Below are 21,951 nucleotides of genomic sequence, written 5' to 3'. Positions count from 1 at the left end.
TGAAAACCGTGTTGACACTGGAGATCCCATTCTAGATATTCTAGTTAGTCCTTCAGACTGTGGCCCAAAACAAACCTGGCTAGCTTTTACTTTTTTCTTCAGTATTTATCTGTGTATTTACTTTATTTATGTTTAATTTTTTAATTTTATTTTACTTTAAATTTTTGGTGCTTGGAGTTAAGCCTGGGACCTCTTTCACACTAGGCAAGCACTCTAGGCGTGGCAGAAAATGCTTTTTCCTGCTGGGTGTCTCGTCAGCCCTCTTCAGGTTTTTGAGACAGGGTTTCAATAGCCAGGCTGGTTTGAATGCCTGATTCTTCTACCTGCATTTGCCAAATGGTGGGATTAAAGGTATTTATTAAAGGTATATAGGTATTTGTATTCCTCTTGCTTCGGCCTTCCACAAAGGTAAGATTACCAACCCAACTAGGTACACTTTTGTTTTTGTTTTTACACTTTTAGTCTTGTAAAAAGAATAAAGAGTATTTGTACTCATCCGGGTGTGGTAGCTTTTAATCCCAACACTTGGGAGACATAGGCAGGTGGATCTCTGTGATTTCTAGGACACCTTGGTTTACATAGTGAGTTCTAGAATAACCAGGACTATGTAGAGAAACCCTGTCTCAAAAAAAAAAAACAAAAAACAAAAAACAAAAAAAAAACAAAATAAAACCAAACATAAACAAACAAAAGGACCTATATGTGGGCTATAAAACCTAAAATGTTTTCTGTTTTGTCCTTTATAGAGCATGTTTGCTAATCCTTCTTTCTCCCACTCTGCCCTTTAAAAATAAGGTTTTACATATAAGGCCAAGTTAGTGATATTAATTTTTTGCCAGGGTCAATCTGGCTGGGCCTTTCAGTCTTATCAAGACCTGACTATATGCAAGGAAGTAGGAATGAAATAGATTGCTTTTGACCACAGTATATTCCAAGGACCCTGGTTTGGGAGCCTTAGGTGAGGGCCTCCACATGTGACAGTCAGTAGTGATTCAAGCTTGTCTCCCTGATTTTCATAGTGCTTTTCAATAACTCAGCTCTCTAAATGTTTTGAAAACAGTCAAGTGGATCTGTCTCGATTGCCTGTGGCCTACAGTTAGATTCATTTGTATCTCCATGAAGATTGCACTGCTGAATACTGTTAAACCTCAGAATTTTCAATTGAGAGATTAAGGAACCAGAGAAATAATTGTTTTGTTGTTCGTTTTGTTTGTTTATTTGGTTGTTTTCTGTTTTTTATTTTTTGTGTTGGTCCTCATAAATATATGAGTTAGGGAGAATATCTTGGTTGTTGTTAGCGGAGTTCCATCTCACAGGGAGTAGGCTGTAGGAACTCCACTTAGAAGGTTGTGCAGGAGTGTAAGAAAAGGTTCCTTAGGTTTGCGAGCCATCTGAATTACTTTTTCCCTTTCAGCCAGAGCCTTTCTACCCTGGCTCTCATCGAGGAGTTCCTAGGGAAACGAGACATGCCTTGTCCGCCTGGTGCCGAGGGGCAAGGAGCACAGAAGTGGGTTCGAAATGTCAGCTACTTCCGTGAGTTTGTCACTGCTTTATTTCTGGAGTCTTGGCAAGATCTATTTAGGGGCTTCCTTTCTTTCTCTCTTCTCAACTCCGTTCTTCTTCAAGTGTATAGAAATAATTGATTAGCCAAGAAATAGGGAGATAATAATGAGAAGTAGCTTTTAAGAAAGAACCACTCCCAGGGCTAGAGATATAGCTCAAGAACTGGGACTGAAGCCTTCGTGACCATGCATGGCTCAAAACTGGATTCTAAGGAGGCTGGAGCCACTGTGTAGGAGTAGCTGAAGGAGCCTCTGGAAAATATGAGAAGAATTAGAAAGTTTAGAACCACTGGGGCCTAATGACCATCAGGGTCAGAGTGAATGTAAACCTAGGTCGTACTTTCTCTATGAGGGAGCTAAATACCCCCAAAGATGAAAAGTTTGTGAGTGTAGTGGGAGGAAATTATTTTTTCACATGTATAATTTATAGGTGTATGACATAACCATGTATACATTATATCATAATATTTATATTTGTGGAAGGCATGGTGTGATTGAGAAAAGGTATCTAAAAGGATTCCTTAACTAAGTGATAATAAAAAATAAAATTTCAGAAATACCATGATAACATTTGGGCCAGACTATAGGATATTCAGTAATATTTGTGGGCTTTTTTCCCAACTTGATGTCACTAGTAGCACCTTCAATTTTGAGAACTAAAAATACTCTAGTCATTGCCAGACTTCCCTGGAGGTATGAGGGTAGAGTAATTACCCTTTGAGAACTACTGGCCTAGAGAAATGATGTGCAGAAATGAAGGGTCCGAGCTTGTATTTCCTAAAGGATTGTCAAATGGGACAGCAGTGAGCTGTGTTTCAGTATTGCAAACTCAGTTGGAGTGGGCTGGGATCCTCACTGAGAACACTACACCAGGCAGCTGACCTGGGCTTCCTGTAACAGTAGTAAGTCAGCTCTGCCACCCCCGCCCCTAGGATCTCATTGATTTGTCCTTTACTCAACCTGACAGTTGGTGTCTCTCCCCTCACTTAAGTTGCTTCATAATTAAAGGTGGTTGTTTCTTCCACTTCCAAAAAGAAATTTCGTCTTTTTCTTTTTCTTTTTTTTTTTTTTTTTGGAGCTGGGGACCGAACCCAGGGCCTTGCGCTTGCTAGGCAAGTGCTCTACCGCTGAGCTAAATCCCCAACCCCTCGTCTTTTTCTTAATGAATGACACTGCTTCAAGTATTTTTGTTTTGTTTTGAGACAGGATCTGACTATGTAGCCATGGTTGGCCTGGTCCTCAAAGTGTAGACTAGGTTGGCCTTGAACTCTTGTTAAGGACCATTTTGCTTCTGCCTCCCCAGTGCTGGGATTAGAGTTGTGCATCACCAAACCTGACCTTTCTGGTTGTTTGGTTGTTTGGTTGTTTGGTTGGTTGGGGTATGATACTGAGTGGTATCCTGAGTCAATATTTTCTAAGTTCCATAGCTGAGTCGAATGCACTCTTAAGTCTAGAAACCTTAGCCTTAATAAGGTGGTTGCTGTTGAAGATGGGGTTTCTCTGTATAGACCAAGCTGACCTTAAATGCAGAGATCTGCCTGCCTCTGCCTCCTGAGTGCTGGCATTAAAGGTGTGCCCCACCACTGCCAAGCTGTATTTTATAGTATTGTGTTACATGTGAGAATTACTGTGAGTAGTTTCACAGTGCTGATGTCCAGAACATAGACCATAGACCCATGGCATTTTCAAAACACATTTGTAGGGTTGGAAAGATGGTTCAGTAGCTAAGAGCTCAAACTGCTCTTGGAGCAGATCAGAATTCAGATCCTACTCCATGTTAAGCAGGTCACAAACACAGCTCCAGCTTCGAGGGAATCTGATATCTGTGACCTCTGCAGGCACCTACGCTCACATGTATACACCTACACTCGCTCACAGGTATGCACCTACACAAACATGTATACACCTACGCTCACATGTATACAATTAAAATTCTTTTTAAAGTTTTTTGAAAATGCAAACATTTGCCTGGTGACTTTGCTGAGTTTCTCTGCCCTCATCTATTATTTTTTGTTTTTCTCTTTCTTCCTAGGGCTAGACGGTAGCACCCCTGCCTTTGAGAGGGAGCGGCTCATTAATCAGTTCAATGATCCCAGCAACCTCACCACCTGGCTGTTCCTTCTCTCTACAAGGTGAGTTCATGCAATTTGCCATCTGGGCAGGCACCACAAAGCTTATCTTAATCTGAGATGAGATCTACTCAGCTTTGTAATTTATTTTTTGAGGTCAGAAAGGGAACCCCAGGAGAAGTTGTTATGAAGGTAGTCACCACAGTGTTATAAAGTTCTTTGAGACCTTCATTAGTAATTGTCATAATTAGATATTCTCCCAGGAGAGCTGTATGGCAAGGAGTGCTTTATCACACTAGGTAATGTGATCGGCGTACATAAGAATGCTTTAAAAGGAAGTACTCAGTTTTAGCAATCAGGAGGCAGGAGAATTTTGAGTTTAAGGCCTGCCTGAGCTCTATCAGTTAAGTCCTGCCTCAAAACAAACAAAACAAAACAACAGACCAAAAAAATAAAATAAAATGTAAACTGTAGTGTAAGGATAAAAGGCTGATGTTTTCTGTCTCATGACAAGTATCTTGAAGGCTCTGTAGCTTTCTAGTAAGAAAGTGTTCAACAGCATAGAGGTTATTCTTTAATTTGTTTGTTTCAAATAGGTTCTGATGTAGCTCGTGCTGGTGGTTAGCCCCTCCTGTTCTTCCCGCCCTTACCACCCATATATTGGGTTACTACTCCTAGTATATATGAGCCTTCCATCCCTCTTAGGTATTAAAGTAAAATACTACACGCAGTTTACTACAGACATTTCACTCACTAAGGCACAGCACTCTGGAGCTTCTTTACCTTTTACAGAGAGATGAAGAACTATAGATACTGTCGAATTGGACATCAGAGAACACACTTCTCACTGCTTGAAGAACAAACAGTATCAGGACGTCAAAATTCATGGGTTTATTGTGCTTGAGACAAGGAGTGATACTGGGGTAGGAGTCAGAGAGGGCAAAGCTTAAAAAAAAAAAAAAAAAAAAAAAAAAACCATCTTTAGGAGTAAGGGACACGTGGTTGTTGGCTTATGTTTTCAAGGGCCGGATGCTTGGGTGTGAATCTGATTGGTGCCAATCGAGTGGTGGTATTTGATGCTTCCTGGAACCCTTGCCATGATGCCCAGGCAGTATGTCGGGTATACCGTTATGGCCAGAAAAAGCCCTGTTACATCTATCGACTCGTGGCTGATTATACTCTTGAAAAGAAGATCTATGACCGGCAGATTTCCAAGCAGGGCATGTCAGGTGGGACATTTTCCAAGTTAGTCCAGATATACTTCTGTACCAACCTCTGTCCTATAAGGGATCAAGGGTATGAGGGGAGGAGCAGGGCATGCGCACACAGATAGGCTTTGAGTCACGGAATGCCAGAAGTTCTTCCCATATCATTCTAATTCAAGTCATTAAGGAGATGGACCTCAAATTGTGGAATGTAGGCTTAGGAATCGGAGCTGGTAGTTTTCTGTGATGTTTCCATTTTCCAGGATCTTCTGTCTGTCCTTTGACTTTGTATGTGGAAGATTTCCATACTGTCAGTTAAGCCCCTTTCTCCGCTGACCTTTGTCATTGTGTTTTCAGACTTTTTCATGAGTGCTGACTTGTTCTTATCTCTTGCCTTCTAGATCGGGTCGTGGATGATCTAAATCCAATGCTGAACTTCACCCGGAAGGAAGTGGAAAACCTGCTGCACTTTGTTGAGAAGGAGCCAGCTCCCCAAACATCTTTGGATATAAAGGGGATCAAGGAGTCAGTCTTGCAACTTGCCTGCCTGAAGTATCCTCACCTCATCACCAAGGTAAGCATCTCATATGTGTGAAGTCCTTGGCATGACAGACTCAGTCGGTGAAAGCTTGTTTGGTAAACCTGCTTCCTTCTGAAGTGGTATTTAATACACACAACTGGGACAGAAGTGATTCTTTTGCTGATCCCAGCACCTCCAGTCATTGAGATGTTGAGTTTAGTCAGCCATGTACAATAATCTGACCATTATGGATCTCCCTAACAGGAGGAGGGGCAAGGTTCTGAATGCAGTTTAATTCTCTGAACTCTATTCTTTTGGTAAGGGGTGTGTGTGTGTGTGTGTGTGTGTGTGTGTGTGTGTGTGTGTGTGTGTGTGTGTGTATGTATGTGTGTGTGTGTGTGTGTGTGTGTGTGTGTGTGTGTGTGTGTGTGTGTGTGTGCATATGAGTGCCAGGTACCTGTGAAACCCAGAGGTGTCAGATCCCCCTGGAGGTGGAGTTTCAGACAGTTGTGAGCTATCCAATATGGGTGCTGGGAACTTAATTTGAGTTCATTACAAGAGTAATCTGTGCTCTTAACCACAGCCATCTTTCCAGCCCCTTTTCAATTTTTGAAAGTGTGTGTATGTGTTTATATATATGTGAATTCGTGCATCCACCATGGCATGGATGTGGAAGTCAGAGAACAACTTTGTAAAGTTGATTCTCTCTTTCTTCCTGTATGTGCATTCTGGGAATTGAATTCATGTCACTAGGATATATCTCACCAGCCCATGAACTTACACTATTGACAGAATATGCTTGTTTGCTTATAAGCAGGGTTTTTGCCAATTTTGGAGACAACCAACCTCTTCTTGGTTTTAAAATAAGGCTCACTGTACGTCAATTGTTGTTGCACAAAGACTGGTAATTAAACACAGATCCCTGTGTTTTCAGGAGCCTTTTGAGCACGAGTCACTGCTCCTCAACCGAAAAGATCACAAGCTGACCAAAGCTGAGAAGAAAGCAGCAAAGAAAAGCTATGAGGAGGACAAACGCACATCAGTACCCTACACCCGCCCATCGTATGCGCAGTATTATCCTGCCAGCGACCAGAGCCTGACCAGCATCCCTGCCTTCAGTCAGAGGAACTGGTGAGTTGCTGAAAGAAGAGTCTGGCTGCTTTGCACCAAATCCTGTCACTCAGTTCCTATTTCAGTCAAAGAGAGAATCTACAGCCTGTTCCTTGGCCGCTATAGAAAGAAGGTCCTGCTCTAGGGTCAGGTGTAAGCGCAGTTCAGCTGCCCTAGTGCTCTGAACAGCTCTGGCCTTGAGAAATGAGCTGCTGATTTTGCCTCTCAGAAGAGCCTTCTGGGAGAACGGTCTAAGACAGTATTCTTATGGGCCAGCTTTGAGTCACATGGGAATGTGTGTATGAAGAGGGTTTCTTCCTCACAAAGCTTACTGACAGGTAGGGTGAGATGTTCAGCAGATAGTGTACCCTGTGCGCAAGCCTGAGGACTTGAGTTCAATTCTTGGAACCTACATGTAAGCGGGAGGAGAAAACTAACTCTACATAATGCTGTAAACCTCTAACTTCCACACACATACCTTGGCAAGTCTGTACCCACATAAACACATCAAGTACACGCATGCACAATGATAATTTTTCATTCATTTTTTTATTAAACATTTATTATGCATAAAGCACTCACCCATAGCCTGGCAGAGTGCATTTAAGTACAAATAATCAATGAAGCCATTCCAAATCAAGTGTAGGAACACTCTCGAGAAAGTGTACTGGATGGTCAAAATGTCTTGAGGTAAGAAATACCAACAAATATAATAAATTTTTAAAGCTCAGGAAAAGGGAGTGTCTTCAGAAATCAATCAAAAGAGCAAATGTGGTAGCGCACACCCAACACTCAAGAGGAGGAGAATTTAAGGCTATCCTTGGTGAGCTTGAGGCCACCAGAAATACCTAAGTGTGGTGAGGGGAGGAAGACACACACACACACACACACACACACACACACACACACACACACACACACACACACACACACACAGGATTGGGGGAAGGACAGACAGACAGACATATATGCAGGTGGAGAGAGAAGATAGTGGATGGATGGATGAATGGATGGATGGATGGATGGGTGGGTGGCAATATCCTGGTTTTGTGCAAAGGCTTTGGCTGTTGCTGCTTTTGTGTGGTGGTCATAACTAGAGGGACAGGATGGAGAATGACCCAAACAAGAGCCAGAAGGAGCATCGTGAAACGTAATTTGGAAAAGAGAAGGACAAATGTATAACCTAGTGAGGTTTGAAGTATTTGTGTAAGAGATTCAGAGTGAGTAGTTAGGCTAGATGTCCCTGATGGTCACCTGGATGAGTCAGGTAAATTTTCCCCTTCAGATTTCAACTTAAATGGTATCAAGAACTTGCCCTTACTTTTACATTTTTGTAACATCTTCCTTTTAGATCTAGGTCCTGATGAAGGTGGTCCAGGTTCCAGCGAAGCACATGGTATCTTCTGAAAGGCATTACTCCACTAACATCTGACTGCTTCTCTGCTGTTCAGTCATGCATCCGGTCTCCTTTAGAATTGTCTGTCTTCTGTGTGTCTTCCAATGCTTCTTTCAGTGACAGCTGAGGGACAGGGCATGACAATCTCTCCTAGGTCAGTGGCTGTTCTGCCCAACTGCAAATGTGCTTGTCTTTTTCTTGCAGGCAACCAACACTGAAGGGTGATGAAAAGCCTGTGGCCAGCGTTCGTCCTGTACAGTCCACCCCCATCCCCATGATGCCCCGGCATGTCCCACTCGGTGGCAGTGTAAGCTCTGCCTCTAACACAAATCCATCCATGAACTTCCCCATCAACTACTTGCAGCGGGCAGGAGTCCTTGTGCAGAAAGTGGTCACCACAACAGGTACCTACCTACCTACTTACCGCACGCGCGCACTCACACACACACACACACACACACACACACACACACACACACACACCTTCTTCTCCTTTTTTAAAGATTTATTTACATGTATGGGTGTTCTGCTTGCATGCATGGAAGTGCACCACATGTGTACCTGGTGCCTCAGAAGAATATATATTGGATCCCCTGGAACCAAGGTTACAAATGGTTTTAAGCTGCCAAATGGGTGCTCGGAACCAAATCTGGGTCCTTTGCAATAGCAGCCGGTGTTCTTAACCATTTATTTTATGTTCATGTGTGTGTCAGTGCTCACGTAGGCCCTGGGGATCAAACTCAGGATGCCAGGTTTGACAATAAAGCACCTTTATTCACTAAGACACCTCACTGACCCAGTGTTGTCTTTTGTAACCTAATTGTATTTGTTCAGTAAGTGTTCATTAAACACCTTTTGTGAACACCTTCCCATATTTGGCACTATTGATAAAAATGAAGATTCCCAGATCTTAAGAATTTACATTCTAGTGAATTTACATTCTGTAGACCAGGCTGGCCTTGAACTCAGAGATCTGCCTGCCTCCTGAGTGCTAGGATTAGAGCCATGCGCCAATGCCTGGTAAAATATCTTAATATTTGGCTTGGGATTTTGTTATTTTATTGTTTTAGAATGGTTGCGAGTGGAATTCTATGAATACCACAGGAATTCTGGAACTGTTGCTGAAATATGGGTGTGCACTTTGAAGATTTTCAGAGATGTGAATGTGCTGAGCTCTGCCTAACTGTTTGCAGGGTATAAAATGTCAGCTGGGCATTAAAGGGCCAGCCTACAGGGTTAGGAGACCTGGACTGTCATTTGCTTTTTCTGTGTCAGTTGTTGTAGATCGAGTATGGTAGGCCAGGGGGCAATGGGAAGTTGGGCATTTCAGCCAAGCCCTGACGTTAGTTCTGAGTCTCAGAGTGACTGGGGAGGAAAACATTTCAAGATTTTACCTTTCATTTTCCTGTTTAGAAATATCCCTGCTATATACATTTTTTTTTCCTTTTCTTTTTTTCGGAGCTGGGGACCGAACCCAGGGCTGCTATATACATTTTGATGAAAACCTCTTAATTTATTTTTCTGGGAATGAAAGCAATATATTAAGCATTTATTAACAATTTTGAAATAACTAAGCAAAATCGCTGATAATCTTATTTCTCAACTGAAATTTAAAAATACTTGTACTTTTAGGAGTTATGGGGCTGTGCCAGCAAGGAAGATTAGACCACTTTTGTTGCCTAAAATGATATGGAACAAATTTATACAAAAAGTTCAGAGTGAAAAAAATAGAAACAACCATTGGGACTGATTTTTTTTTTTTTAACTGAAAACCCTGTGAGTTTTTAAATTAAAGCCAAGGAAATTGATGAGGAAGATGGCCTGATTTGTAAGCAACTTTGGTGTTCATGGTGTTCTTTGATGAGACAGTTGTGACAGTTTCTGCTTGTTTGTTTTGCTATCTCTGATTCCAGCTCTAAAGAGAGGCTTTGGGATAGATAGGACCTGGGGTGGACATGAAACTAAGTTTCCTTCTTTTCTCCAGTCAAGCTCCATGTCATCTAAATACATGGTCTGTTTTTCACCAGATATTGTTATCCCTGGACTCAACAGCTCGACAGATGTTCAGGCAAGGATCAGTGCTGGTGAGAGCATCCACATCATCCGGGGGACGAAAGGTGAGCCCAGCGGAGAGCAGGAGCGCTAAGCTAAGGATCAGAATAGATACCCAGGGCTTAAGTGAGAGAGGGAATGGACAGGAATTAGTCCAGAAGAGCTTTGCAGTTGGGAGAAACATATTTCTGAGCTAACATTGGACTTAGAGGGATTTGCGGTCTCATGTTTCTGTATGTTTTGCTTTATGGGAAGCCTTGGAATGACTATGCATAAAGAGACCAAAACTGAGAAGAGTTGTGGGTTGGTTGTAAGCCATTGTGTCACTTACACACAATTTCCTCCAGCCAGGGTGGTAGTCCCCAGCTTGGAACTATATACTGTACATGAATTAGTGCAGAATTCGTCATGAATTAGTGAATGGGTTGCACAACAGGACTTTTAGTGTGGTAATTTCTTTTTTTCGGAGCTGGGGACCGAACCCAGGGCCTTGTGCTTGCTAGGCAAGCGCTCTACCACTGAGCTAAATCCCCAACCCTAGTGTGGTAATTTTTAAAAGCCCAATACGATGCCAGATACAATGGTGCATGCCTATAGCCCCAGCCCTTGGCTGGCCGAGGCCGGTGGATTTCTATGAGTTCAAGACCAGCTTGAGCTATGTACCGAGTTCCAGGGCAGCCAGAGTTACACAGCGAGACTCTGTCTCAAAACAAAAAAAAACCGAACAAACAAACAAACAAAAAACCCAGTAAATAAATAAATAGCCCAGTATCTTTCTGGTATCCTTACAGAGGAAGATGAGACCATTGAAATGAAAAACGTAGGTTAAATAGTGTCAAGATACAAACAACTGAGCTTGTTTCCATAGTAGGTTTTTTGGGGGCAGAGGGTTGTTTTGTTTTGTTTTTGTTTTTGCATCACTACACCCAGCATCATAGCAGTCTGTAACTAAGTTCACTACACCCAGTGTCATAGTAGTCTGTAACTAAGTTCACTTCACCCAGCGTCATAGTAGTCTGTAACTAAGTTCACTTCACCCAGCGTCATAGTAGTCTGTAACTAAGTTCACTACACCCAGCGTCATAGTAGTCTGTAACTAAGTTCCATTGCCGAATGAGGCTGCTCGAGACTTTATGTTTAGGGAGATTTTGCCCCAGCCTGCATTGGATCAAGTACCTTTAGACTTAGAGGAAAAGCAGCACAGAGTTGCACAGAGCCACAAATGATTCTACCCAGCCTTACCTGATTCTCCTTAGTGTGGAACCCAGCCTTTAACTGTGCTCTCCCCAGAGCAGGGATCAGCCAACTGTGATGTGTGTCACACCTAGCCTGCTTCTAGTACTATACCTGAAAGCTAGCATGTAATATATAGTATTTTATATTTTTAATTAGTGGAAAAGAAAATAAAATCAAGGGGGAAATCCAGAACAATATTTTGTGACATGGAAATTATATGAAATTTACATTTCTCTTTCAAGATAACTTTATTTGAAGTACAGTGATAACGTAGGAGAAGCTAATGAGCTGACTGGGCCAGTGAGCTAACCCACCCAAGACTCACTCCCAGGTCCCACATGACAGGAGCAGCAAAGGACTTCTACAAGTTCTCACACACACAATAAATACATAAATAAATGGAATAAACAGGTTTTTTTTAATTTTTTTAAAAATTTATTTTGCATGTGTGGGTATTTGTCTGCATATATGTCTGTCTGCATACCATATATGTGCCTAGTGCTAGAAGAGGGCATCAGATCTCCTGGAAAAGAACTGGTAGATAACTGGTAGGATAGGCCTTGAATTCTCCCAGCTAAGAGGGTACTGAAGCAGTCAGGGTCCATTTTCCAGACCAGGGAAAGGATCCAGGCCCACAGTGCCCGAGAGCATGGAGCTTGTGCTTCACAGGTCCTCCTTACTTCCTTCATTGCTTTGGTACTTTCTGGAGTACTGCATTCCTTTTTAGAGGTTAAGCTCTACAAGACAGGCCCTTTTCTGTTTTAAGTATTCGAGTATTAAAACTGCCCGGTATGTGGTAGGTTAGCAGTTGATGTTCATGGATAGATGAGTCACTGTGGATTCAGACCTCAGTTACCCTCTCCTTATTGTAGGAGGTTTGCCGGGTGGAGTAAATTTATAGGCTTTTACCAGCCCATAGTACCTGGAGTTTCTCATGGGAAGCTGTATTCCATGCAGTCTCCTGACGGTCTTTCTTGTTGTCTCTTAGGGACATACATCCGTACCAGTGATGGACGAATCTTTGCTGTCCGGGCAACTGGCAAACCAAAGGCCCCTGAAGATGGTCGGATGGCTGCCTCAGGTGTGGTAGCCTATACTTATAATTAATGTACTTTTGCATAAGTAAGATATATAAGATTTATAATTTAGAAGATGAAAAAGGGATAAGGTGATGAAAAGTAAAGTTTTTTGTCCTTCTCCAAGTCAGCTATTGGTCCTCCCCAGAGGTTTTCTTCTTTTATGTCATTGTAAAGTTATTCTAAGTACATGGTATAGGATTGTGTGTATACATACAAATAATATTGTGTGCATTTTAAATAGATACAGCTTTTTCTTTGCATTTTAAAAATAGATACTACTATACTATACTTTATTCCTTTTCACTCCCCATTTCTTATCTTTTGTCCTAGATATGCTTCCGTGAAAGTTTACTATCGATTATGTTTAGGCTATTAGGATTGGCATGTGGGTGTGTGGGAGACATACTCCTAGAAGTAGGAATTTGAACTGGGTGGTGTTGGTGCACACTTTTAATCCTAGCACTTGGCAGGCAGAGGAAGTGGATCACTGAGTTCTCGGCCAACCTTAGCTATATAAAGAAACCCTGCCTCGAGAAGCAAAACAAAACAAGAAGCAAGCAAATGAAAAATCAGAAGGATTTTTGGTCAAGGGTATTCATTGCAAATGAAAAATGTTAAGGATTCCTGACAAGTTGTCCTCATAGAAGTGGTTTTTATATATTATCCCACCACTGAGATAGGAGAGCTAGACTGTCCCTAGATTTCTAGTCTTCACTTGAGGGTTGGAAGAAAAGAACTATTGAATATCTGTATTCCCTGCACCTAGACCAAAGGATTTTTAATTTCCCATTAATCTTCTGTCTTTTCCTGCTTTTCTTTTATGTGAATCAGTTGTAAGTGGAAGATACCATGCTATTTTATCCATAAATATTTAATATCTATCTCTTATGAGTGAGGACATTCACCTTCTAGCTATAACTTCATTATCATACTAAAAGGAAAATTAATAATAATCCCATAATCTTGTATAATATCCAAGTTTTACCCAGATTTCCTAGTTTCTCATATTGTCTATAATAGCTAGATTTTGTTTTTTCTTAACTTGCATAGGCTAAATTTTAACTTCATTTGTATATTTTTATCCCTTGATAAAAATCTGACTGGTTAGCTTTACAAAAAATTTCCATCTGGGCATGGTGGTGCACACTTTTAATCCAGTATTCAGGAAGCAGAGGGAGAAGCAGGCAGATTTCTGTGAGTTTGAGGCCAGTCTGGGCTGCATAGTGAGTTCCAGGCCAGCCAGCTATATACATAATGAGACCTGGCCTCAAAAAGAAATAAGAATTTCCCATTATTTCATGACCATTATTTCCTAGGATTCACTTTGTAGAATTGTCCCATGTCCTTTCATGGGTAGGCTTATGTGTTAGTTTTATTGTTGCTGTGACAAAATACACAAGAAGAAATGTAAGGGAAGAAAGGTTGATTTTAGTGGATAGTTTACCAGGATGTTCAAGTTCATTGGGAGGTCACAACAGCAATTTGTGGCAGCTGGTCACCTGTGTCCACAGTTAGGAAACAGTAATAAATGCAAGAGCTCAGCTTTCTTTCTCCCTTTTATTCTGTCTCATGCCTTATCCCAGGAAAGGGTGCTGCCCACAGTTAGGAGTGGTGCTTCCACCTCAGTTAACTTAGTCTACAAGCTCTGTCACAGGTGTGACCAGGGATTTGCTTTCTAGGCTATTCTTGATCCTGGTTAAGTTGACAGTCAGAATAAACCCTCACAACTTGTTTCTGGAATCAAAAGATTTTTGTCTTTGAGAGTGGGGCCATTGACTGGATTTAAATAACCACACTATAAGATTTATACTCAACAGAATTGTTGCTCCCTGGTTGCTTCTTTTCCCCTTTCCATTCTGGTTTCAGTCACCTCTATTTTATCTGCAGGTTCCCAGGGGCCTTCTCTTGCGTCCACGAGCAATGGCAGACACAGTGCCTCATCACCCAAAGCCCCTGACCCTGAGGGGCTGGCCAGGCCCGTCTCTCCTGACAGCCCAGAAATCATCAGTGAGCTCCAGCAGTATGCAGATGTGGCCGCTGCTCGGGAATCCCATCAGAACTCCCCAAGCATCAGTGCTGCCCTGCCTGGCCCCCCGGCCCAACTTATGGACAATAGCACCATTCCTGGGACAGCTCTTGGAACTGAGCCATGCCTTGGGGGTCATTGCCTCAATAGTTCCCTCTTGGTGACTGGCCAGCCCAGTAGTGGCAGGCATCCAGTGCTGGACTTAAGGGGCCATAAGCGAAAGTTGGCCACTCCATCTGTCTCCCAGGAATCAGTCCGTCGACGGTCCAGGAAGGGCCATCTGCCAGCCCCCGTGCAGCCCTATGAACACGGGTATCCAGTCTCTGGCGGGTTTTCAATGCCACCTGTCTCCTTAAATCATAACCTCACCACCCCCTTCACCTCCCAGGCTGGGGAGAATTCCCTGTTTATGGGCAGTAATCCCTCCTACTACCAGCTGTCCAATTTGCTGGCAGATGCCCGCCTGGTGTTTCCAGTGACTACTGACCCTCTGGTGCCAGCAGGCCCTGTCAGTTCCTCTTCCACGGCTACCTCAGTCACTGCCAGCAACCCCTCCTTCATGCTCAACCCCTCTGTGCCAGGGATACTACCCAGCTATTCACTCCCATTCTCACAGCCACTCCTGTCCGAGCCAAGGATGTTTGCGCCTTTCCCTTCCCCTGTCTTGCCCAGCAACCTTTCGCGGGGCATGTCTGTCTACCCAGGCTATATGTCCCCACATGCAGGCTACCCAGCTGGTGGCCTCCTCCGGTCCCAGGTGCCTCCATTTGACTCACATGAGGTTGCCGAGGTGGGGTTCAGCTCCAATGATGATGAGGATAAAGATGACGATGTGATAGAGGTCACTGGGAAGTAGCTAGGAAGCCCCTGCCCACCTCACTCGGGGCCCCTAGAAGGTTGCCCACCAAACTGGAAGGCAATGAACCTGGTCTTTCTGAAAATAGGGTACTTGGCAGGAGAGAAGAAAAGACAAAGGAGAGTGGTTGGCCGTAATGGTAGGCTCAATTGCTGTTCAATTGAAGAAGAAAAAGAAAACAAAAACAAAAGACCCCAGAAACTCCACAGAGCTGAAATAGTGGGAAATCAGGGACCGCAAACAGGGATGGAGTGTATGGCAGCCTGCCTCTTCCTTCCTGCCTTTCCTACGCTGTCTGCTTAGATGCCCCTCTAAGTGCAGAAGCGCATACCCATTCTGCCTTTGGGAACATCTCTCCCAAGAAAGAGTAAAGAAGATGAGGGTGGGCATGGGAGGCAGACTAGGATTCCACCAGAAGAGCGTCTCTTTAGGAGGTTGGCAGGAAGTGAGCCAGGCCCGTGTGTGTGTGTGTGTGTGTGTGTGTGTGTGTGTGTGTGTGTGTGTGTGTGTGTGTGTGTGTGTATACGTGTACATGTGAGTACGTATGTGTACCCATGCACGCAAGAGAGAACATGTATGTAGCAGAACAAGGGTGAAAGTGGGAGGGGAGGGAGGGGAAAAACTAAGAGGTAAACTAAAAAGAAATGAATTTATCTTTTTTTGAAGTGTGATCAGAGTGTGGTGGTTTATGGCTACTAAGTTGAACATCAAAATGAGTCCAGGAGAAGAGCCATGAAAGCCAGTTTCATTCTGGCTAGGTGAAGAGAAGGCCGGGCTAACTTGAGTCCCTAGTCCCACATTTGTTTTTTAACTTGGAGGAAATCATGAGAAAGTGAGTGTTTCCAATTTCTTATTCTCTCCACAGTGGCCATCTCTGAGCAGATGTCCCTTTCCACGTGGGCGCGAAGTGCACTGCAGTGAGGGTGAGGTTGTGTTGTGGCTGGAAAAGATATGCTTCACTAGGACAGAGGGAAGCCCCTCCTGCTGCCCGTGCTGGTGGCCTTTCTTCTTCTTTCCCTCCCCATTAGACAGCTCCATGTTAATTTATTCTTATGGGCAATTATTTATTATTGTCATTTGGGGAAAAGGGTGGTGGGGAAGGGTTATAAAGAAGATAGCTAATAGTAAAGCAAATTCTAAAATATTCCAGACCCCCTGGCTGCTGGTAAAAATAAACAACTAAAAAGGGTCCCAGGTAGATGGTAAATTAATTGACCAGGGAAAGAGAGTTAGAATTAACCAAAAGTTAGATTAAACAGCTATGTTGTGGGAAAATGGCCTCTCAGGGAAATCAGGGAGCCGTGAGACTGGCTAGCTGGGGGTGGTGAGACTCATTCCATAGAAATTGAAACTTGGGATCATGGACTTGGCTACTGGGAAATAAGTCACCTCCACATTTGGAACTAGTGTCCTCTGATGATTTTACAGGCCAGTTCTCTGCTGAAAAGTGAAACTGTGGACAGGTAGCTGCTGGGTTGAGGTAATAGACTACTGCTTTTGAGTTGGAACTTGTCTTGGCCTTCCTAGCATAACAGGTGATCAGTATAGGCCTGGTTTCTGGTCCCTCCATCTTCTCTCAAGTATCACAGGGAAGCCCTTCCTCTGAGGAGTCTTATATCTGGCTTTTGTTTTAAAAGAATACGAACACATGAGTCATTTTGGTCTCCCTTTTTTGTTCCAAATACCACGGCAGGGGTGTCTAGTACTTAAACATAAACACTGGCTGTTTTCTATTATTGGTGTGTACTGTGTCTTGTAGCTCTCTGCCCCCCAAGTTTTTCCATGCAGTTCTTTATGATGAATAACTCCTGTCTGGCTTTACCACCTTCCCTTGGCTCCAATCTGAGTGGGCAACTGCTAGATCTGCCTCCTAGTCCAAGAAGTATCTTAACCACTGCCTGTGACTCTTGACTAGCAACTTCTCATTGTTAGGGGAAAGAAGGGAGCTTAAAAGTAGACACTGGGATTGTCCCAGAGACAAGAGATAGATGGTTGATGGGGTGTGTGTACTGTCCAGTAACACCAAAAGTGGACTTGAGCTTTCTGTCTGTTTTCATGTGCACCCGGTCAGACACTTAACTCTTCTACTCATAGAAGCCTTAGATCTACAGTTTAGCTATGCAAATTATTTTTAATAATTCAAAAATAGCAGTTTCAACCAGTGCTTTCTCGGTCATATGTAGTCCAAGAATTGATAGCCAAGGCATTTAATTGGAGTGGGCTCTTAGGTCCAGGCTGGTGCAGTGGGAGTGAGCTAGTCCAGATCTCTGTAGTTTGCAGAACACATTTAAAACTTGGCTTACATGGATGCCTCTCAGACTTGGAACACTGAGCTCCCAGAGTTGTATGTCTCTGTGTGTGTGCCCTGCTAACCAGGAAAAGGGGTGTCTCTGTGTTCACAAATGGGAAATTAGTAGAAATAATTTCAGTAGGGAACTGAAACCAGTTTTTAAGCTGCTAGGGAGTAAATGGGAATTTTGAGAGGTAGCACGTGGCTGCTGTATACTCAGCCATTCCAAGCTTGGAACTCACTTCATCTTTGTAGAAGCCATAACTCTAGACAGGTCTCCTGGCTGGAGAAGGTTTTGTGATAACATGCAGCTTCTGGTGTATAAAGGTGGGGTGAGATCATAGGAGATTGAATTGCTTATTAGCTCCATGGGCTTTGGCAACCCCCCCCCCCCAACCTCCAACAAACCTAAATATCCTACTTTTCATGTGGACTCGCGGGGAAATGTGCATGCACACCAAGCATGAGCATGTGACAAGGGAAGCAGGAACCTCACAAATCTACTGTGCTTAGATTGTAAACACGAGGTGCTGGGTGGGTATACCAACTTATGCTTGTAATCCTAGCCTTCAAGAAGCTGAGGCAGGAAGATCATTTTGGGCTATGTATACAGTAAGACAATGGGGAAAAGGCAAAGGTCAGGACCTGCTTTTTCTCTGTTTTTCTTTCATGGATGTTTTAAGGGTCTCTCAAGAAGTCCAATTGCTCTGGTATATTCTAAGTTCTTATTGTCTGTAACACTACTAAATGATGCAGATGACACTTAAGATACTTGGTTCCTGTAGGTCTGTCTCTGTGTCCCCCTCTGGTAGGGATGGAGTATCTCTTCAAGAAAGTAAGTGAACCAGATTAGGTCAGATCCTTCTTAATGGCTTATCTGAAGTCCTCGCCCGTTGAGCTACGCTACTTAAGTATCTCTTCCTGGCTTAAAGATTTTGTCTGGCCCTTGGAACTCTTGTAGGAATTGATGTGTGGATCATATATTTATGTTGCAGAGAGCTGGGGTGTGCTTTGCTGAGTAGTTGAAGCAGAAGATCAACCCAAGTAGTTGATCAAGTAGGTGGGGCTGCAGCAGCAAGCAGTCAGTACCTCAGCTGTGACACGGTTGCTCTGGACTGTGCCCTTATCCATGGGAAGGCTTCCGGGCATTACATTCCTTGTTCCTACACAGACCTTTGCTTCCCACTTCCCTTTGGTTTCCACAAGCCCAGGTCTCCTGAGCCATTGTTCTGTGCATTCTGCTAGGTTGCTCTTCCCCCAGTATTGCTGCTGAGAGAAGCACCCTCCCCTAAAGGATGACTTTCTGGCTCCTCTGCTGACTACTTCCCAGGAAATCAGCACCTTAAAGGCCAACCAAAAAAGTACTGAACTGCCCATTGCTCACCTTCCAATTCTTTCCTTTCCACGGACTCTGCTGCCCTGTGTATTCAAATCGCTGTAATCCCTCAAAGTCTATTCTGTGCCACTAGCTTGGCTCTAGGCCTTTATGAATACCTGAGTCCTATGATGATGAACTAAAAAGCAGGCAGTGTCCGTCCTCTTGGCTTTTCAGGGACCCATGTCTGCGCCTTTCCCCTGCCACAAGTCTGTTTGCTGTAGTCATCTAGTGCGCTGGGGAGAGATAGCCAGGCAGGCTGCATAATCTACAATGTAGAGGGCTGAGGGAGGTTTGGGCACTCTCTGCTACCACTACTAGGATGATATCAGACAAGAGGGGACCTCATACTGTGACCTGACCCAGGACCCTCCCTGGAAGAGAGCTCAGCCGAGCTGTGTTTGAATGAGTGTGTATATGTGTTTGCATGTGTGTGCTCATGTGCACTGTGGTGTAAAATGACTTATCTGGTTGTGTAACTCAGGGCAGGCTGGGGACTCACCAGAAGATTCCCTCAGGCCTGCCCAAGACAGGTTTTTTCCTTGTGCCCTCTTCAGAGGGATCAGAGAGAGGGTCCAGGTGGGTTGAAGGGGTTGCAACAGATAACCACTAAGGCCACACTGCTGCCAGAGGAGTTGGGGGAAAGGGAGGGAGATGCGGTTGCCCCAAGGCTCTGGTACCTGGCTTTAGTTTTCTGTCTTCTTTCCTCAGGATGCCCCTGAGGCCCAGGACCTGTGCCTGGCTTAGAGGACCATCTGTGGCTGGCTGATCCAGCTACTGGTGTGATCATGGGCTTCCCTTCTCTCTCTCTCAGCAGGGCAGACACTTCTGCCCCAGGGACTGGGCAACTGGCTGTTTCTATGACGTATTTATTTTTACTTGTGTTTCATGTCACTTTTTTAAAAAAAAAAAGCAAACAGAACAATTGTAAGTCAGTATAACTGCCTATCAGTTTTCTTTATTTCTCTTTTTGTAAAATAAAATTTAAACTCAAAATGTTTGGTCTAGAAATTTTCTGGACAGAAGGCGAGCTGGTAATGAACGTAAAAGAATAATGGCACTTGGACAGCACACGAGGTAGGATGGGACAGGCTTTGAGCAGGTTCTGTTGGCAGGGTCAGTCTTTGGGCTTCTCCTGCTTTTGCTCCCCAGGAGAGGGTTGAGTGCCTTGCTGCTACTGCTACATTTCCAGGCTCTTGATAGAACAATGAAACTGACTTGGAGTTGTAGAAGCAGGTTAAGTCCTCAGCTGTGGGGCAGCCCTTTCTAGGCTGGATGGGTGGATCGAACCAGTTTTAGTTATTCACAGTGGGGCTGGGAGTTGTGGGCAGCGTTTTACACTGCTGGGATATTGGGCTGAGTTGGGGGTTAGGGGAGCGGGGTTCTAACAGGGTTTGGAATGGGGGGCGGGTGGACAGTTTCTTCTAACCCCATAAGTTTATTTTAAGAGGAGCAGCCCCAGGGACGTAATCTCTGGCAATTTACACAGAACTAAAGCACCTCAGTTGGTGATTCCTGGGAAAGAGGAAGGGCAAGTTTGGGCTTACACTAGGGGTATTTGCTATTGAGAGAGGTCTGGGAATGGAAGGTGAGCAGGTCTCGGACCTGTTAGGTGTGTACAAAGGGCCTTGCAAAGAAGTCTACTGCCCCCTAGTGGCCACCTGATAGCTGGCAGTGTTGGAAGCTGATTCCCAATGACAGGCTGACTCTCCTCCAATACAGTGCTGAAACTCCTCAGGCATACCTGCAACTCTACCAAGATACCAAGTTCTAGAGTTCCCACCCAGACTAAAGGAAGTGATCTGAGAGAACAAGACGAGGAAAGAGTGTCTTCTGACAATGATTTCCTGACACAGACTAATCAATTTCTGAGAGAATTAACGTGCTCTGAAGGCAGAGGCTGTCTCTGAACCTGGGCCATACACCCTTGCCCTTCTTGTGTCTCAAGAACCATATCTAGTGTACAGGCCATCTGCCTGAAGCAGCCAATCATTACGATGTTTGATGTTCAGAGGTAAAACAGCTATAATAACCTCCCTGCTCTCTCTACCTTGAAGACTTTTGAAGAATAGCCAGCTGCCTATCCTTGACAGACTGTCTAGAGCATTGGGACATTTGTCTTGCAGATGAGGTTCAAGATCACATGTTACCCCGTGGCTCCTGGCTTTTTCCAAAGTCATCTTACATGCTCTTGGAGTGATCATCTTTCCAAATAACAACCTTGTCAGAAGTACCAAGATAGTCCTTGGCCCAGCCTGTCTTGCATCAAAATTTATGAACAGAAGTTTACAAGTATAGTTACCTTCCTTATTTCCACCATAAATCTGGACGTCTCGGGAGGTGCCCTTAGTGCAGTGCTTTGAGATTTATAGGTCATCAGATCCTAGCTCAAGCTTGAACCTGTATTGAAGGAGCTTACACTTAGCTTGAGAGCTACCAAGTTTGTATTAAACAAGTAGAAACTCCCAGCAGCCACAGCACTGAAGTAGAAGCTTTGAAGAGAAGGGTTTCCTGGAGTGTTTCCATCTCCTGGATTTGTCTTAGTAGGAAATAATAAATACTGGAATGGTAGCTTGTATGCTCACCGAAGAGCTGATGGGTGGATGAGTGGAGAGACTTATATTTGCACTCTCCAGTTCAGAGCTTCCTTAGCTGTAAGACCTGAACAAGTGGCCAGACCCCCTTTTTTTTTTTTCCCTGATAAACACCTGTTTACTCAGACCTTTCATGAAGCCTCAGTGAGAGAAGGTGGCGAGAGTAAGAGTGGTACAATTACTAAGAGGCCGACATTAAAATGCACAAACACCATGCCGTCCAGCTCTGACTTTCTGGGCTTCTGGGGCAAGCAAACAGGCTGACTTTCCCGGTGCTTGGAGCCTGCCGTCAGTCACCGCTGCTCTTCCCTTCCCTCCCAGTCGGCGGGGATACCTTGAGGTACTGGTTGTTGCTCGGTCACCTTCAGGAGTTCTTTGTCAGAAGCAGGAATGTGTGTTGTGGGAGTCGTCCCAATGGGGGAGGCTTGCATGTTACCAAGGAGATGGGGCGGGACAGGCCTCCGCCCTCCAAATCTGGAGCGCACGCGCCCACAGCCACGGTCACAACCCGCCGCGAAAGGGGCGGAGCGAGCGTGAGGGGCAAGCGCACGCAGGCTCCGGGACTGAGCCCCATCTTCCTC

At 44.1% G+C, this 21,951-nt stretch overlaps 1 protein-coding gene across 3 annotated transcripts in view; it reads left to right on the top strand.

Moving 5' to 3' along the window:
- Rad54l2 (RAD54 like 2) overlaps positions 1-16,253 on the top strand; it is a 100,756-nt gene extending 84,503 nt beyond the window's left edge. For all 3 annotated transcript variants that reach the window (XM_032910492.1, XM_032910493.1, XM_032910494.1), the window contains 9 exons: positions 1,415-1,533; positions 3,595-3,694; positions 4,655-4,860; positions 5,238-5,410; positions 6,291-6,487; positions 8,067-8,266; positions 9,890-9,979; positions 12,139-12,231; positions 14,117-16,253. In XM_032910492.1, coding sequence (XP_032766383.1) covers positions 1,415-1,533; positions 3,595-3,694; positions 4,655-4,860; positions 5,238-5,410; positions 6,291-6,487; positions 8,067-8,266; positions 9,890-9,979; positions 12,139-12,231; positions 14,117-15,111 — 2,173 coding nt within the window. In that variant the 3' untranslated portion in view covers positions 15,112-16,253. The remainder of the gene's footprint in view (positions 1-1,414; positions 1,534-3,594; positions 3,695-4,654; positions 4,861-5,237; positions 5,411-6,290; positions 6,488-8,066; positions 8,267-9,889; positions 9,980-12,138; positions 12,232-14,116) is intronic.
- The last annotated feature ends 5,698 nt before the right edge of the window (positions 16,254-21,951 follow it).

The sequence above is a fragment of the Rattus rattus genome, chromosome 8 (genome assembly GCF_011064425.1).
Source record: "Rattus rattus isolate New Zealand chromosome 8, Rrattus_CSIRO_v1, whole genome shotgun sequence".
NCBI lineage: Eukaryota > Metazoa > Chordata > Mammalia > Rodentia > Muridae > Rattus > Rattus rattus.
Note: the sequence above shows the minus strand (reverse complement) of the source record. Positions and strands in the feature narration are given on the sequence as shown.